The 19,231-nt window shown below is 40.6% G+C and overlaps 1 protein-coding gene across 1 annotated transcript in view; it reads right to left on the bottom strand.

The window, feature by feature from the left end:
- The window catches only part of ASAP1 (ArfGAP with SH3 domain, ankyrin repeat and PH domain 1), a 160,834-nt gene that overhangs the window by 132,056 nt on the left and 9,547 nt on the right, over nucleotides 1-19,231 (bottom strand). Inside the window, exon 2 of the mRNA XM_054816367.1 lies at nucleotides 6,722-6,808. Within this exon, the coding sequence (XP_054672342.1) occupies nucleotides 6,722-6,780 (59 nt within the window). The 5' untranslated portion in view covers nucleotides 6,781-6,808. The remainder of the gene's footprint in view (nucleotides 1-6,721; nucleotides 6,809-19,231) is intronic.

Here is a 19,231-nt window from a genome sequence, read left to right as displayed (position 1 = left end):
AGCAGCCCTGGGAAGCACACTCCTTACTGACGGTACATTGCAGTCACGGAGGTTGTGCTGTATTGCCATCCCACCCAGTGATTCAGTCTACAAATCCATTTGAATCCCTCGCCTTTTTTACCGTGATTGCCAACAGGAGAGTTAATTACAGCAAGTAATATTTCTGCAATATTGGTGATAGTCACCGTGCTTAGGGAGAGGCTAAGGAACATAGCAACGACAGTACAAATTACTAACACAGGTGTTTTGCAATAAACTGAAGGGCAACTATGCTATTTTTCATTTTATAGTACTCTAGTCATCTTATATTTAGATTGAGATCATCAGTTCATTCACGAGAGCTGAGCAGTCATCAGGTGATGATGACTATTGTCATCGTTGTGAACTTTCAGACATTACAGATGTGTGCCAGAGGTGAAGAGCTACATTGCGCTTGCATAGCTCTTTGTGCCGTCAATGCAATTAACTGTTTAAACCACGCAGGGGTGAGGTAGAGAACAGCAAGATTATCTTTCCGCTATAGATAAGGAGACAGATACAGGAGGCTGTGTCCCAGCTGCCCAAAAGCAGGGCTGTATTTTTGGCTTTAGACATGCAAAGTCAGCTCTTTGGGGTATCAACACCTCAGCTGTGCTGAAGCTGGCGGTGGATGTCCCGCGGGATATGATTACGCTGCCAGCAGAGAGCAGCCCGGGGACCAACCCGAGGCCACGCTTGCCTGCTGCATAGATAGCGAGCCCACAAATGCAAACTCAGGTGCGGTTGCTGCTTGGTTTTTGGAAACAAGCTTAACCCGGGTCCCTGGCTGCGCACCAAATCTGCTGTCAAGCATGCTCAGACAAGCTGCCTCCAGGGCCATTTGCAGCCTGTCAGTGTGGCGGCGAACTGAGTTGTTAGCTGAAGAAGGAAATCACTGTGCACATGGCTACTGTGCAGATGACTCCTCTTGATTAGTATAGACGTAGTCATGCCAGGATCTCACATGTCAAATTTGTTTTCTTCTTTCTTCCCAAGTATGAAAGAGCTGATGCCACTTTGCACATAAGGGTTTACACCTACAGTCATTTTTCTACTTTCAAGGTTCCCATCTTGGCTATTACTGCTCATAAAAGTGGTGTAGATCAGGCATTAGTGTTTAATTAAAACATCAAATCATTGAAATACACATGCTATTGTTAGTAAACCATGTCGTTGTTCTTTTTATGCTCCTTAGAATCTTCACAAACACGGAGAGTATCACCAGCTCAGCAGCGGATAGCAACAGAACTAGTGGCATGCTAAAACTCATCAGGAAAATATCCTTAGGCTATGCTGCTCTACTATACTGCTATTCTGAATAAATTTGTGGTTTGGTGTTACATTCATCCATTTCAGCTAAACACAGCAGTCAGCATTACTTCCCATCCTCCTTCCTATCCTCGCTCACCGTATGGGATCGCTGTATGGCATAACGCAGCCACGGCGTTTGATCCCTGATAAAGTTGGTTTGAGATTCCTTGAGAAAACATACATATGGTAAATTGCTTTTGCTACATTTTATTAATTTCATTTTCAGCTAACTTCTGAAAAAATTAATGGGAAATGCTTATTTAAATTTATGGCCATAAGTACTAGAATGTCCACAAATATTTCTGGACATCAGCTCTTCTCATTTGAGCCGAATGTTGGGCTGAGAGGATACAAGGAGCTTCAAATCAAGAATCTCAGCAGGGTGAGTTTGGCTTTTGGTTTTGGAGTATCTCGTGCTAAAACTCGGTAAACTTTTTGTGTTAATGGAACTCCCATAGTTTTGGTTTGAAAAACAAAACCACCCCATTTATGTGAGGACACATAACATCATTGCTTTGTACTTCGACAGGAAATGTTCAGTCAGGAGGAGTTTCAGGAGCAGCGTCCTCTTCAGAGGACAGTCCCATCGGCTGATCCAGCCTTGTACGAAATGTAACAGCTACGTATTTTAACCTGCAGCATGTTTACACTTCTGATATGTGCATGATGTACTCGCAGGAAAAGGCAAAGTTTATTTTAAACATTGAAGCTGACATCACACATTGTGACTGGGGCTAATTTGCTTGAAGGGAACTTACACGGTAAACTGCAAAATGTTTCTACTTGCAAAAGAAGGCTGTTGGATTTGACATTTGGAAACATCTATGAAATGACTGTGTTATGGGGACAGAATAGTCAGGTAACTTTCCAGTCAAAGAAAAATGATCTTATCTAAATCATATCATTGTACATGTAGAAACCCAAAATCCAGGTCCAGCAAACATGCTGATTGCAATTCTGTATTTTTAAGTGACGGTATCTGCCACTGTGGCTTATGGACTACATGAGCTGCATCAACAATTTCTGTTGCTGCTGTGACTGTTTTGAATAGAAGGATCAGCTGAATTCAGTTTTAATACTGGCGTTTCTGAGCATTTGTCTTCATTTGGTATTTAAAATTAGATGAGAAAACATAAGCAACTGTCTCAGAAACTACAGTATTAGTTTAAAAGCCTTTTAGCACTAGAAATAGTGGCTTAAACAAAAGGTTCTTTTTGCATTCTTTCAATATTAATATGATAGCAAAAAGAGAATCCATTGTGTTCTCATTATAAATGACATTTTGTTAACATTAAGATCTTGCATTTTAACGCTATGTGTACCAAATGAAAAAGATTAAGTCAAAATGTTGGAAGCATACCACTGAATGATATATTTTGCATCTTAGGTACTTCAATGTTCTGTGCAAGGAGCTTGACTGAATGATAGGTAAACTCAAATGGCCATCTCAAAGGACAGCTGAAAATAACAGCACTGAAAATGAAGTGCAGCATTGAGTTACACAAGATTAAGCTGACTAATCTGCTGATTCAGTTTTGCCTTTGTTTTTTGGTTTTGTCATGCAAGATCAAGAGTCATGCAGACAAACACGTAATGGCATTCCAGGCTGACAGTAACAACAACAAGCAACGGGCTGTTCCCCTGCACCCTCTGCATCCTCCAAAGAGAAAAACAGCAAAATGCTAACCGGCAGCAAGAGGCACCTGGCTAAGGACAAGGAATGTGTGCTCTTTTTTTAGTTTGTTTTTTTTTGTTGCAGGTGTGCTGAATTTATTGCACGGAGAGTTTCGTTAGAGATGCTCATTCAAGAAACATTACTCTAGTTCATAGGAAATGTAATACTGTGTGTGTCAGGAGAGATCAGGTTCAAATAGAGCCCTTCAAACTACAGAATATAAAAACCCAGCAGTATATTCTTCTATAAGGACCGTACTTAGATATGGTCCAAAGATATCAAACTGCTATGAATGTTGATGGATAAAGAAACTGTCAGAGGAGCCTCTGGCAAATTTAACCCTTGCCCGCGGTGCAAATGGGAGCCTGCTCATTCCTCACGGAGCCAGTGGTGCAAACACTGCCCGCCCCACGGGAGCTGCTCTCCCAGCAGTATCCACCAACGCTGTGTCCATGGGGGTGAGGACCAGTGTGGGGGAAACCTGAGCGTGGTTATCCTTGTATTCCCGACCCTAAGCGAAGCCTTGGAGGATTGTTGGGAAGGGCACGGCGGACACATTAACGTGACAGCAGGTCATGCCGGTGGGATTGCAAAGCACAAGACAAAGGCAATACGTCATGAAGGGGTACTCTCTGATTGAAACAAGAGAAATAAGAGTCCTTTCAAAGCAAGAATCAGTAGTAGCTGAATACTTTTTTTTTTTTTTTAATAATATGAGAAATAGCAATGACTAAAATCAGAGAGTGATACTGCAGAAATGAACATGTTGCAGGGCAGCTGGCATAGCAGGCTCTCCAAAATAAAAAGAGAATGAAATAAAACCTCAATGCGCACTGCAAACATTTCAATATTTTCTCTTTCCCTCTGGAAACGATATGGCTGTGTCATTATCCAGGCATATCTCTGGTTCTACCTAAGCTGCTAAATGCATGCTGACGGCAGCATGCATCTTGCCCGCGGTGAAACTGGAGGTTCAGGCCAAAAAGAACCTGGGAAGCAGTTTGGGAATGAAATAAAGGCTCTGTAGACTGGGATCATGTCCTTGAGCTGCCACTCATGGCTGTGACATGGCATTTGATCTCTGAGTGCATCGTTTCTCTATCTCTGGAATGCAGACTATTACATTTATTTTTCTAGGTAAAAACACACTGGGCTTTTCCAGCTGAGTAGTGCTATATCAGAACTAAGTATTTTTATTATATGTTTTATTGTAAGAGTTTCAAAAAATAGTTGAAGGATGAGAAGGGCTCTCAGGCCAAACAATTTCATCAGCTTTTTATTGGATAGACAAAAAGGTTTGGCAGGTAAATGAAAGGGTAGCTTTCTACTAGTTCTTCATGATATGAAAATATGAAGCAGAAAGATCTGGTTTTGTGAGGGTTTTTTCCCCTCCGTATTATGAATTTATTAGCACTAAAGCAGTATTTAGTGGAAGAGGGACTGAGACCCCATCATGCTAAACAGATACAAGGAAGTCATCTGAGGCTTTACGCAAGCTTTTCTAAGACACAGTTTGCAGACGCGCCCGTGTGTGGGCCTGCTGAGTCAAAGTTCAAAAGCTGGCTTGTAGTGTTGACTGAGCATACTTTATTTTTTCTTAATTTCCTAAAGAGCATCTCGTTAGAGAAATGCTGGAAATAAATCTGCTGATGTTGGATAAAAGGCCCTTGCAACCACTGTACTTACTAGCACATCTGCATTTCCTTTATATAAGCCTCCATTTTCAAGAACCCTAGATTTGAACTTAGGATAGGAAATTTTCAGTTCAGGAACGACATCTTTTGGGTTTTGGTGGAGTCTTTTTTTTTTTTTTGGGGGGGGGGAGTGTTTGTTTGTTTGTTTGATTGTTTTTATTAAGGAGATCAATATGTTTGATAATACATAAGACCTGAAATAATTTGAGGCATATCTGCTTTAGTGCTTAAAGGCTTGTCATCAAGCAGAAATTTCTCAAATTTAAAATTAGGGTCTGAAAGTTTTATTGAAGTAGACATTTGAATGTTGCAGTTGTGAGGTTCTGTTAAAACCCAGGACAGCAGACAAACATCTGGAAGCTTTTGGAAACTGGTATTGCTGCATGGACCTAGTCTCCATTGGGTCAGTGTTCACATGGTCCTAAATGAAATAAAGAGGTTTGGACTTTCAGTCTAGAAGTCCATCGTAGCAGCCCCTCTCTCTGACTATTCATTTGCTTCTACTTTTAACCACTGAAATTGAACTTGCTGCTTCCTAAGTCAACTGGCTCTCCATTGACTATGTTAGAGGGAGATCATCTGCTCATCGGTCTGCCTCTAATGATTTTTTTAATGCACTGCTGATTCCAGCAAATTTGAATGGGGGGCAAGAAAGGTGTCAAAATTCTTCAGTTCCTAGAAGTTTTGTGGGAAAATAAAAATAGCAGAGGAGAAAGATATTTATTGCCCCCACGGACAGAAAAGATTTATCCGCATCTTGTTTTTTATTAAGAGAACTGGTGTAGGAGAAAGATCCTGTAAGTGTCCCAATCATGGGAAAAGTTTCACTGATCTTTTGCACCTCCTCAGGAGCTGCAGTCAAGACTGAAATCCGTAGGAAATCAGGTTTCATTAATTTCAGTGGTCTCACCACTACTTATTTGCTTGTTGGTGGCTGTGTTTTATTTTATTCCTCCAAGAAAATCTAGGAGCAATAGGACATAAAGCTGAAATCCTGTTTCAAAATCAAATAGAAATACCCAGCTTAATAGCTTCATACTTTTCAAAAGATGGTTGTTTGACTTCTGAACTCTTGCTTATTTAAGGCATCGTGGGCTTAAAAAGGAAAAATGTGCGTAGCCATGTGACAAAGCAAATGCACCAAAGGAAGATTTATTCAGTTTTCAGATCAGCAGCAGTGATTCACCCCTCTTGGCTGGGCTGGAGCACAGTATGGTCAACCGGTTCCCCCAGGGAGGAAGAAAAGATGAAAGTCCCGCACCGCTGCGATGGCCACGCAGGGAGCGGTGACCTGTGCCAGGACCACTCCAGCCAGTGCACCAGGTACAAAGAAAACTTCAGCTTTAACCGTCAATGTTGTTGTTGTAGGGGGTTCAAGTCAGGCAATCCAAATGTAGGTTTTAGTGGTTCAATGAAACACAGTAAAAACTTTAAAACGAGAGCACTCGCCATCCAGGGACTGAATAAACAAAAGCATATTTAGACAACTGTGTGCTATTCAGCACTTTACATCACGAGAAGAAGAGTCCCTCCTCTTTCAAGCCTCCGCACAAATCTTGCCATAGATTTTTCAGGCTGATCTCAGAGATTTGTTGTTTTCAAAGTTCAAACAACATCAGTTACCAGATCTAGATGAGTTGAAAAGAGTTACAACAACTGTCCTTTTTATACCCTGTCCCCACCCCCATCCAGCTTTGAAATCTATGAAAGCAAAGCAAAATACATAATAAATGTTAGTCTTTGTTCCAGTGCTTGCTTAGACAGTCAATGTTTTTTAAGGATTTACTGATTGATTGGGGTTTTGATCCTTGAAAGGATCAATAGGTTAGACTTTCTCTGAAAAACACCCACTGTAGTAATGTCCAAAGTAGCATCAAGCACAGAAACAAACCCAAGCCAAACCAACACTGGCAAGTATTGCAATTGATAAAATTCTTTTGGGATAATTTTTTCAAAGATTCTGGTCTGCTTTTTCTTACACTTTAAACCAGTTATTTATATTTATGTCTTTCTTCTTTCTTACCGATTCCATAGTGAATCTCTTGAAGAAAAACTTGAAAGCCTGGAAGCTGAAGATCTCATGTCTCATCTGTCACGACCAGAAACCTACCTAGATGAGGAGAAATGATCAAGTAAGTAAAACTGACCAAAGCTACGGGACTGACAAGATCACTTATTAAACAGTCGGTTTGAAACAATGTCTATTAATTCTTCAGTGATGGCAATTTATCATAAGTTATTTGATTACTGCATTTGATATTGTGAATTTCATTGTGGTAAACAGATCCATTAGAAATCCCCTGAAAATAAGACTGTGTTAAAAATTGCTACATGAGAGCTTCATTTAGCTGACTGGGAAAACTCTTCGTCTAACTAAATGTGGCAACTACTCACTCAGCTGCACTGAGTGCAGAGCTGGTAACATCGCCTGTCCAAGTTGTCTGACGCTTCAGAAGACCCTGGTTTTGGATATAACTTCAGTCTAACAATTCAGGCTGAAAATTTCCATGTCAAGTGTATGCACCAGACTGATCTTTTTTGGAAGATGGATATGCGATTTGAAGGATAAAGAGACCGGGAGAAAGAAGTGGCCTGACAGGGAAGAATCATGCGTGTAGGAGAGCAGAGGAGGGTGTGGGGAGACGGTCATACCAGGACATGGACAAGTGGTTTCACAGTTTTTCATCAGACTGCTTCACCATTAACTTGCATACTATTTCCAGTTTAAGACTTGCGTTGCTGCAGGGGAAGGAAGGTGACAGAGATGCTGCAGAGCCTCTGGAGGATGTGGATAGGACTGGGACATACCTTTCACTCTGAGACCTGCTGGGCTGATCTCCATGGTAGGTCCAAAGGGACAAGGTGGAAAAAGATTGACCAGGGCTTGGGGACAGATACTGGGTCTGGGAAGGAGAAGGCTACCCAGAAGCCGTTGCCTTTAAAGATGAGGTGGTAAAGCATGGAGACTGGGACAAGCCACATGGGACAGAGAGATGTGGACCAGGTAGGCTGGGAGATGTGAAAAGGACCCATAAGGATGAGATTGGGATTGAACAGAGGTGCCAAGGCAGAAGGGGAGCAGGAGGAAGGCCACCTCCAGATCACACCCTTTCTTAGCCAGTCTGCCCCTTTCCATTTGAGCACACCACTTGATTCCATAAGGAAAAGCACATCTCCTCCTCTATGAGTCTATTTTTTTTACCTTCTCTCTAAGAGAAGTCTTGCTACTTCTGGTGAGCTATTTCCCCAGATACTGCTGTAGTTTGTTTATGGGTTTTGTCTTGTTTCTTTTATGTTTCCAAATATGTCATGTGGGTCTGGACATTTGCCAACTCTTAACATTAAAAATAACACAGAATAATCCCTGTCTCCAAGACACATGGGATTCAATTAAAAATTGTGACATAAAAGTTTTTGGATGGGATGCTATTATATCTGTTTTCCCTTCTGTTTCTTAGCCTTCAGGATACTTTCAAGTCATGTTGTCAAGAGCTCTTTTGCCATTAGGAGGGCTAGACACCTCTGTAACCAGCAGATTTCAGATTTTCACGTGCTGGCTGGAAAGGATCTGAGATTCTACCAGGTATGCCACCAGCTTTGCAGCACGGGAGAAGAAATGGTTATGGACTCTGTCCATAAGGAAGAGGCGTGTCCTTTGATATGAAGGCAAGGGTGTAAGAGGAGAAGCATCTACCTTAAACCAAGAATATTATGCTTGAATGTCACGTTACAGGCAGGGAAAAGGTGTTAGAAGAAGACTTGGGCACTGCACTGGTTTTCGTGGGCTGGGAAAGGCCTCCACCGGCAGACAACCGAGTACCACAGTCTTACAACTAAATCACAGCCACAGGCAACCCCGATCTGGCTCAACCCATGATGACATGTCTACTTGTTGTTTAACTTTACAGCACATCTGTTCCTTTTAATGATATTATCCATCTCCTTAGGTAAAACAGTCACCTTCATCATTATAGGTTTATGCTATTCAAATCAAAGCAAAAATAAAACAATATATAATGTCTAATGGCATTGTAAATTGAATGCTGACCTAAGTTCAAAAGTAACTATGATTTATATTAGATTATCTTTTGAATTTATGGTAATTTATTTTTCATAAGTCCAGAGGTACAGAATCTCCTTACATCTTCAATAATAAGCTTCTGAATACTATTTAATTACCTATTTGCTATAGGCATCATTACCAGTATTTACGGTTAGATCTGAGTGGCTCAGAATAATTATATTCCCTTTGTATGTGTCCTACCCATTTCTGGGCCTCTCAGTACTACAGTGACCAGCAGATAAAATGAAATATGAAAGAAATCCGGAAAAAAATTGTAAAGAAATCAAGTTGGTTGAAGTTATCAGGATTGATTGATGAGAAGCAACACTGAGAAGGAAACATATGTGGCTCTCCTAGAAAGAAGAAAGGTGGCCCAGTGAATAAGATGCTTATGTGGGTTCAACACCCTGACCGGTGACCTTGGACAAGTTATTAGACCATCATTCAGATGGCAAATTCTGCAGGCCTTACATCCATGTAAGGCTAAAGAGTCTTTTGAGGCTAAATACAGCTTTTATTAAAATCTCGACCCAAGGACAGTAGTAGAATTTGGGCTGTGTCAAGATGGCACGTTGCTTCTGTTTCTCACCACCCCCCCCCAAAAGAAAAAAAAAGAAAAACAGTGCTTCCCAACCGTCCTTGGCAATGTGAAGGTAACGCTATCACATTTATGTAAAGTCCTTAGGTATGACAGTATGTGAGTGGGAGTGTGAATAGGAAATATAAAACCCCAGAATAGATAAAGAACAATGAAAACCTGGGGAAATATGGTTGCTTTTTAACCTGGGGACACCTACACCTGAGAAGAGAAAGACTCGTTGGGGCTTAAGAACGAAAGAGGCCTAGCTGAGAACAGGGTGACATTAATGGCAGATGGGTGATAATTCAGTGCAATACAATACAATACAGTACAATAATACAATAGCAAATTCTATTAGTCCTCAGATGAGGAAAGCATTTGTTCTTGTGCCTGATTATAAATACATACAATCATATTGAATTAATTGGTACAATCTAAGTGCTTGACTAACCCTAGCTCTTAACCGATAAGTATAATGAGTTGACTCCTCATATTTTTAAGCTTTTAGAACTTGTTAAGTAGTGGGGAAAGCCAGTGGATTCTCAGGAATGGAATAGAAAAATTGCCAATATATTGGATAATAGTCAAGAAGAACCTATTATGCAGGGATTTTGCAGAGAAGAGAAGGAAATATTTTTATGCTCCTCAATTTCCTGAATTTGATACTGCTTAAACTCTGTGATTTCATGCATAAGTCATATAATGACCTATTTTGGTTTGCTTTTGGGGCTTGGTTTTTTTGTTTGTTTGTTTTTTTTTTTTTCTCTTTCATAGTAGAATACACAACCTGAACATCAATAATATAAATATATATTTTGCATGTCTAATGAATATTTTAGGACAAATATTAACCAGCCAATTTTCATGTATGCTTGAACTGGATTTAACCTAACTAGAAAAACTCAAACAAGCAAAAGTTAATACTGTTTCTACAGTCACTGATGTAGCAATAATAGTAGTTGTACACCACCATGCTGAAAATCAACTCCCTTTATGTCCAAACAATAGCGTGAATCACTGAATTCTGACCTTGATATACAAATGTGATCATGTAGTAATTATAGCTCTTGTGCTTTCTGTATAAACAGACTACTTCATCTGGAAATGCTGCAGGGTATGCTTCATTCTGCAATTTACAGCTAATGACTGAGCAGAAAGCTTTTATATCCCAAGAAGTTTTAAAATAAAGCAGGTAGAAAAAATCTTGTTTCCTGCAAATGAAAAAATTAAGCTGGTTGTTTGAACTACAGGGAATCAAGTCATTACTCTCTATATTCTGTTGAAAAGCATATCTTACAAATATAAAGATTGCCTTCAAAATCACATTTTGCAAAGGCTACTGAAGTTATTTTCATGGGATAACTGACATGGTCTTGAACAACTGTGAGATTAAAGAAAATGTTTTTCATTTCATGCCAAGATCTGCTGTTTTATTTGTGTCCATGATGGTTTCATCCAAACAGGTTATAATAAATATGTTCTTTGGCTTTGCCCTGATCTATGATTTGGATAACACTAGTAGGATGTGGTCTAACAAACTTCAGTGAAGCAAATCCGAGGATATTTTTTCTGTGGACAAGTCACCTCAGACTTGATTTTAGTATGTCCTAAGCAACAGAAGCTTCATCCTGACCTCATACGTTATCTCTATGTGTTTTCAGTGCTTCCATAAAAATACACCATCAAAATATAGCATGCTTATAGGCATGCGCTAAATCCTGAAAGAAGCAATAATGGAAAAGTCATCACTGAATTACACTAAATAAGGCAGTATATGTATGTATTTGTTAAATAGTCTGATTTACCCTGGATGTCCATGCACAGCTGTCATTGCAGGAGGACCTGAACAGGTTCTTAGGAGTTGCTGTAATTGACCTTTGGGAATCCCAGGGCACACTGCATTAATGCATTGCATGGTCACTGCCTGGTCTGAGCACTCAAGGCAGGGAAAGGCACTACTCAGCAAAAACCAGAGAGGCTGGTGACCACCAGGACTGGATTTCTTGTCACAACATCTGTGCCTTCTCTTTCTGTTTCATCTCACCTTGTGCAGTGGTGCCTACATTACTGCATGGTCAGATCACTGCACACTGACCGTCGGCTCTGCTCAGGGTTTATAACTGCCCCATTCATTTTCTGCTCATTTTGCCAGCCATAATTCTGTTTCCCTTACAAGCTGCTGATTACAATGTCAAACCCAGCATAGAGCCCAAGAGTGACCCTGAAGAGCTGACTGACAGCCTCTTGATAATGAGTCCCTATTTATAATGGTTTCTGAGAAATGTCAATTGCTCAGTTTTTAATCTATTAAATAATTACAGTGATGATTTTAGGTAACTCTAGTTTCTTAATCAAAATGTTGTTTGGTGCCAGAAGTTCTACCAAAGTTTGTAAGTATTACATTAATAGTATTGATTTTTTTTCTTCAGGAAAACGTAAAACCTCAAGAAATATCAAGATAGCTTTCTTGAAATAAAATGTATCTTCCTTAGTTCCATCCTGAATGGCATGAATTGCACTACTTTTCTCTGATTCTTTATGAATAGTACCTGGAATTAGCCATTCCAGTGTTTTACACTGGATTGATGTCAGGCTGAGAGGGTTATTAATCCTCGGGTCATTTCACTGAACTTTTAAATATATTGGCAAATTACGAGCTTCCTTCCATTTATCTTGAAATACCCATGTGTTTGAATATTTATGGAAAATCAACTTAAAAATTCAGATAGTTTCTTGGACAGTATTCTTAGAAATAACAGCTGATTAAAAAATAATCTAGTTTCAGGAGATGGCATTACTGTTAGAACAGAAATTAGTTCTCCACGCTCATCTGATGACATGATCATTATAGGATTATGAAGTTATCATGATAGGATATTTGGGCTGTGCAAGTGCTATAGGAGAGTTGTACCAGACAGCTTAAATCTGGTTTAGGAATTCATGCTGCAAAACATGATAATTCTAAGACTCAACAGTTGTGTAATGTATCAACACTGTTGGTGTACGAAGTTACAAGACATTGCTATAGAGGGCCAGAGGGCTTAAGCGTACTTGTTAGGTAATTTTCTGCAGTCTCATTCAAAGGTGAATTTTCTTTAAGAGTCTTTTTAAGAGTCTTTCTTTAAGATATGTGACAAAGAGATTTGTGTAAGTATTTAGACTGAAGGACTCTCTAGTCTTTGAAGCCTGTCTTTTGTTACTTGTCTAAGGGCTTCAGGATGATGGTATTGTGACTTAAATCTCATTGTATCCACTTAAGAGTGACCTTTTTATTACTTCTGACTACATCCATCAGCTGTTTCTTGGGTGCAGGGAAGAATTTTCATTTTGTGGAGGCAGCAGCTAATCAGAGTGTCTGCTGCCTGGCTTCAAACCTCTGGAGAGCTTTCACTGATCTCATCAAGGATATTTTTTTATATTTGATGACAAGGCTGCCATTCGCAGTCCAAGATTTTGAGTTTTTGAGTACTTACAACCCATTTATGAAAACTGTGAGGGGCTAATTACACATGAAAGTGTTTCCCACGTCCTCTGTGAGGTCAGTCAATGCTTAATTATTTACTCAATATGTAGTCTATAGCAAAATACCCTGTACATGGTATATGGATAATAGATTAATAATATAATCTGAATGTGACATCTAGTCCTCCTGTCACTGCCCCCACTCATTCTCAATAGCCACTGATTGTGGGCTGAATTCAATATCAAGTGTTTGCTGAATGTATTTTTAGGAAGAAGTCATTATAAAAATTCGAAACTAAACCTGCTGTAGCCGTGTTGACAATCAACTTGTCTCTGCACAAAAAGTCTGGTACGTATGAACTTTCCATGTCCTTCCTACAGCAGCTTTTCTGTGGCGCACCTCCTGCTTCTAGCCTTCATTGATAAGCCAGGCACTAATAAGGTCTTGCATTGCCCTTGAGTCTCAACATCTTCACAGAAGTTAATGAACATATCTCATATATATATTTGTAGGATGACTATATATCCTTGTGATCAAAGCCTGGCTTCTGCCACAAACAGAGCCCAACGTGCTTATCTTCAGTCTGGGGTCTCAAGCACAGAGCCAGTCTTTGATCACAAGGATGACTCTACGGTGCCTTCTGCCAACCCCTCTTGTCTTGGTACCACTCTGCCTTCAAAGTGCTGTGTTTTTCATGCCTTCAGCCTGTGCCAAGCAGTACCGCTCTACTTAGGAGCCCTGTGAAAATGTCATGTATTTTGGCTGATAGAATACTCCTAGCCATCCTGTCCTTCAGCGGAGCGCACAACTATCGAAGCATCTCTACAGAATATCTCAAAATACAAGACACATAGAAACCTTAATACAGGAATACAAAGATGTTCCTAAATAGTCTTTCTTTTGTTCTTCATGTCTATATCTACCCCTACAGTGAGTCATGCCCGGATCCATGAGCGTGCTCTTTGAAATCATATGGATTATCTATATAGATTAACTCAAAGTAAGTGACAGAACAGAGCCTTTAAAATGATCCAAACTCAGTGCATGTAAATGGGATTCTTTACATCCACTTTAGTGAGCTCTGACTCAACTTTTAGACTGTAAAAGTGAGATGTATCTGACAAAGTGTCTTTGCCTGGGCTGTTCACCCCAGGCTCCCTTTATCATTACTGATGATACAGTCAATACAGACAACTGAAACTAGGTTGCAGCTCACCTCATCCTACAAAAGTAGATGTTTGAAGGAGAGATACTAAAGTACATGTCTACAAAGGTCAGATGAATCACAGCCTAAACTGTCTCTTTCATTCTACTAAAGAGACTAAAAGAGAGTAGGGTGTCAAGCCCAGAGGTATTCACCTACCCCAAGGATGCTGCATGCCCTAAGTGCATTGCCGCAGGGCCTTCTTATTTCTGCCTGAACCATACCGTGGGCAGATACAAGACCGTACCTCTAATTCTGCATTCAAGAAGAGGGTCCAGGTGGAAGAAAAGAAAATTAAAAAAATGTGATGGAAAGCCCCAGAAAATGCCACCTATGCACTACCATGGATGCTGACATATTTTTTACTGGCAATTTAATGGGAAGTTGCAATGATCTTTAGATTTTATTGGATAGAAGAAGTTACACATATAAAATTCAATAAAATTATATGTTGTAATATGTTTTATATTTATACCAAGAGAAGAATGATGCAGCTGACAAATAACCTTCTTTTTTCATCTTCATTTGTGTCAGTTTCCTGATCGAGCTCACGTGATGATACTTGGACTGCCTTTCTTGGTGACAGCATGAATTTATGCTGAGACAGAAGCAATCAAATCATATAGTTTTCAGGAGGGTGGGGAAGCACTGAGACTGAGTGTCTCCAGGCCCTTATGGTAGTTAAAAATACCGAATAACTCATACATTACACTCTGTAAACATCTCCTAATATTTAATAAATCACAAAGAAATGAATTTTACCAATGTATTAGGTAAACTGGCTAATGAGTTGCTAATATCTCAGCAAGTGACAGTGAGATGACTGTTTTGGAGGCACTCAGATGTGGTTGTCTCACGCTATAGAAAGTAGAGATGTGCATGGTGGATATCTTGAGGTTTGTTCTGCCCTTCTGCAGCTGTGGAGCTGAGCTGCCTGCTCAGTGAACACTTGCCAAGTGCCAGTGTTAAAAAAAGAGAAGAAAAAAAAAAAAGAAAGAGAAAGACAACTATTTCAAGGGGCAATTATCTAAATGAGCTGGAGAAACCTGGGATGACTAAGCCCCCAATCTCTGGAGAATTTGTTCTGAGCACTTTGATGAATTTCAAAATGGTATTGCATTCTGGGTTTTAATAATGTAGCCTTGCTCTTCTTCTTCTGGCTCTAGGCAACTGTTGTTAAGTCCATTATTTACAAAAGCCTAAGGAAACTGAGTTAATAAGGTAAAGCCGCGAAACTCAGTGCTGCAGAGCTGCCAGGTGCATGAGAACAGGCAAGAAGGCAGGTATGTGCGTTATCTTCAGCATCACACCTACCGAGGTGGGTCTTTTTATCTGTCATGTCAGGGATCTGTTTCACTTTCAGTTCAGCAAATAAAATTAATTAAAGGGGGCAAAAGTTTTGGTATGATCAGTGGTAATTTATGCAGTTTTGGTTTCCTTCCTCTGATATATTCATGAACTGAGTCTGGATCTTAGAATCATAGAATCATAGAATGGTTTGGGTTGGAAGGGACCTTAAAGATCATCTAGGGGCTGCTTTCAATCCATTCCTCACCCAGCCTGTAGTTGTGCTTGGGATTGCGCCAACCCACGTGCGGGACCTTGCACTTGGCCTTGTTGAACTTCATGTGGTTTGCACGGGCCCATCTCTCCAGCCTGTTGAATCTTGACAACTGATTAAAAAAATCACCACCACCAACAGGAAATGTCAGTCTCCATCACTGGTTTACAGTTTTAAGTTGGTGTCTTCAGTGAAGAGTGCTATAAGTGCAAACATTTTGCTGCTTGAGGTTGGAGTCACAAGCAAATCTGGCACTGAAACACCAAGCCGAGTATAGGTGTTGGGTGCCTTAGTTCCTGGGAAAATTCAAAAGCCTGAGTCAGCTGCCCATATGTTTCTTTAGCCAACATCTGGAAGGCCGGACACTTAAAAGTGGGTTCACAGAAGGTGACACAGTAAGAAGGAGGCACCTAAACTACCTAACAAGGAACACAAGAGGTGCAAGTGGGCTTTGATCTCAAAAATTTGAGACTTCAGGGGTATCTGTCTGTATAGGAGACCTGTAATCATCAATCTACCCCTGGAAGTGGGAACTAAAGTTAGCCCTTCGTGTCTTGTAAAAACGCGGTGCCTGTTGTGACACTGGAGCAGTTAGTGGCATTGCGCGCTGGGGAGGCTCCACTTCTGCCAGGCCTAGAAATTGTTAGTAGTTACAAAACAATGAAGTTAAATCTTCCTTTGTGAAAACAAAACCAAAACCATAGAGCACTGTGAATCTAAGAATTTTTTCCAGGGAACATCTGATCCAATTTAATTCAATAAGTCCCATTCCAGTCATTAATCTCCAGCCAAATTTTGGTTCTTATTTTATTGCACATTATGATTTACTGCACAGCTCTCTGTTCATTATTACTTAGAGAAGCAGTTGTTCGGATCCTCTTTCTCTTGATCTCCTGATCAGGAAAATACTGCGCAGATGTCAACAGAAGTAAGACTATTACTCCTCTGAGACAACTCTTCCCCAATTAAAAATAGTGTCTGTGAGGGAAATTATGGTCTTGCAAATGGCTTCTGCTTCTAAGAAAGACTACATTAACAGCACAAATGAGGCCTGGTTTCCTTACATCGGGTCTACCGTTTGCTGCAAAAACAGTGCAGTAACTGACACAATTAATATTGCACAAATATCCTGGGAGGGCTTAAAAATGTTGAAATCCCACATATGTATCCTTCAGTACGTAGAAGAACCTGATCTGCCCAGTGCATTCCAGAATGAACCTATTTCCTTTTTGGGAAACAAATATCTTGTTTGTTTTTGTCATGCACAGGAAAGGACAAAGCAGAAACATATTTTCTCGTGATAACCGCTGTTGAAACCAGAGGGTGTTGCCAGCGTCCATGCAGATGCTGCGTGGTCACTGTGGTCCTTCCTCCTCCCTTGCGTTGTATCTGTGGGAACCAGAGCAAAGCCCGCTGCAGTTTGCATCTGGAGTAGGAGCTGGATGAGACTGTTTGTGACCACCACTCATCTCCTGTTAAACCTGGTAAACTAATACACATTGCAGATGGCTGGAGGTGCTAAGGAGCGAAAGCACTAAGTGGTCCTTTCTGGGCATCTGAGTTTCTTTCCTGTCTAAGTTCATATTCTGGAGGGAGCCCAGTGTCTTTCTCCAAGATGCAAATTGACTTGTCTTCAACAGTCTGGCCCAGCCAATGATTTCTATTTAGAAAGAGCCTTGAATTATAAAAACAAATGTTCCACAGCTCAGGACTGAGATTCATTGCCCTGCGCTGGGAAGCTCAAGAGGAAGTGCTGAACTCTTGTCTACTGAAACCCTTATCAGTGGACTGAAATAACTGACCTCATTTTCAAAAGGACATTGAAATAATGTATCCAGGACTTCGGTATGAGCTAAGGCTCTGAATTTTAGGCAACCAGCTTTTGAAAATTACTGATTTAAGCTTTTATTTACAATGGCCAGCTTTAGCAAACAGGGTCCTCTCCTGGTACTGCTTGTCCAAGCAAAACATTGCCACTGTACTAGCAGCCAGCACTAATATGCAAGCAATCCTGATGTCAGGTTATTATTATCCTCAGGCAACGCTTGTCAGATTAACGTGGTGGTTTAATGGCCTGTGATATTGCAAGAAAGTATTTCTCCCAAGGAGAGAGAATCTAAGTACTGGGATAAATGACAACAGGTGTCTTTCACCTGACTGTTGTTGCTCCCAAAGCCATGCTGGCACACGCAGGTTTGCATGAACGCCAAGAGGACCTGGGAAAGGTGAAACCCCACACAGGCAGCCTGAAGGGAGAATGCCCGTGGAAGATTTTCCCCCAGGCTGTGGTGAGCACGGCGCTGCACTCCCATGGAAATTCTCTTTTTATCTCACAGTAATTGTAGCTTTTCCCTTGAGGAGGAGGTAGGCTGAGGTTACAAGCAGTGTTTTTTTTCTTCTAGCCATCTGCCTGTTTTTACAAAATGTGTAGGAACACTTGAGACCTCTGTTCCTCCATCTTGAGGAGGAGGGTTCAAAGTCTTGGAGGGACACATGCACACACAGTGCAATTACATCAGCCTCATTCACAGATACCAGGCTACAAATGTTGCAGCATTCTCAGTAGCACGTTATTTAAACTCCATTTAAATGATCTAAATTTCCATCATATAAGTTCTTTTTTTCTCCCAGGATGTAAATCACAACACAAGTAATATTCTCTTAAATGATAAGGTATCCTCCAGCATCATGAAAAAGTGTTGTCTAAGTCTCCTTGTTTTCCTTAGGGTCAGTCTAAACCTGGTCTCACTGGTTGGGGCCATGTTCCCTCTTGTGCCTGATCTGTCTAATGGTGCAAATCTATTGTAGGAGTTTACTTGTAAGTCTAACTCTCTTGCTTCAGTTGTAGTGATTGGAGGACTTTGCTTAGGAAACTGCCGGTATGACTCACAGGACATGAACCTATTGCAGATCTCAGCCTTGAGAAGCAGCCGTTTAGGGCCTTCTGGCTGTTTGGGAAATGAAACAGTCTGAAAATAGGCAGAATTATTCTTAGAAAAGATTCTTGGGGCAAGGAGGTTTCCGGCTGAAGAGGAAACAGCCAGGCTGTTCTCTGCGTTTGAAGGCAATGGAAGGGATGAAGCATAGAAGTTTATGATATACCACGTGCATACATGTATATACCACCCTATAGGGGGGACAGCGTAATTACTGTCCAGAGCTTCCTAGGAACTCTGGGGAGAAAAACAGAAATCTCAATAGTCAAGCAATTTCTCTAATTCAGACCCGGTGTCAGGTAGGCTGTCATATGGCTCCAGCCTACAGGAGCAAAACATAACTTACAGTCACCTTTTGATCTTTGTTCCTGCTGCTACTGATGACCTTTAAGTCCAATACTCTCAATGGCACGAAATTTGTTTCGGCTGAGCCAAATCCCATTTGTAAGTCTAGGTGGTGAGAACAAATACCAGCTGGAGATCATCTTGGGTCAGAAGTAGATTTCTAACCCCATCCTGGTCAACATGTGAGCATGATAGCTCCTTCTCAACCACAACTTCATAAACACAGAAAATAAAAATGATAAAGTTTAAATGACCCATGAAATCTGGGATTTTGGCTAAGACCTATCTTACCATTGATTAATATGGAGTCAGATTGTGACATTAATTTAGGACAAGTGTAAGATCAGAATTATACCCTGCTGGTTGATAATAATGTAAAAG

The sequence above is a fragment of the Grus americana genome, chromosome 2 (assembly GCF_028858705.1).
Source record: "Grus americana isolate bGruAme1 chromosome 2, bGruAme1.mat, whole genome shotgun sequence".
Classification (NCBI taxonomy): Eukaryota; Metazoa; Chordata; class Aves; order Gruiformes; family Gruidae; genus Grus; species Grus americana.
The sequence above is the reverse complement of the archived record's forward strand: the minus strand, read 5'-3'. Positions and strand labels throughout refer to the sequence as shown.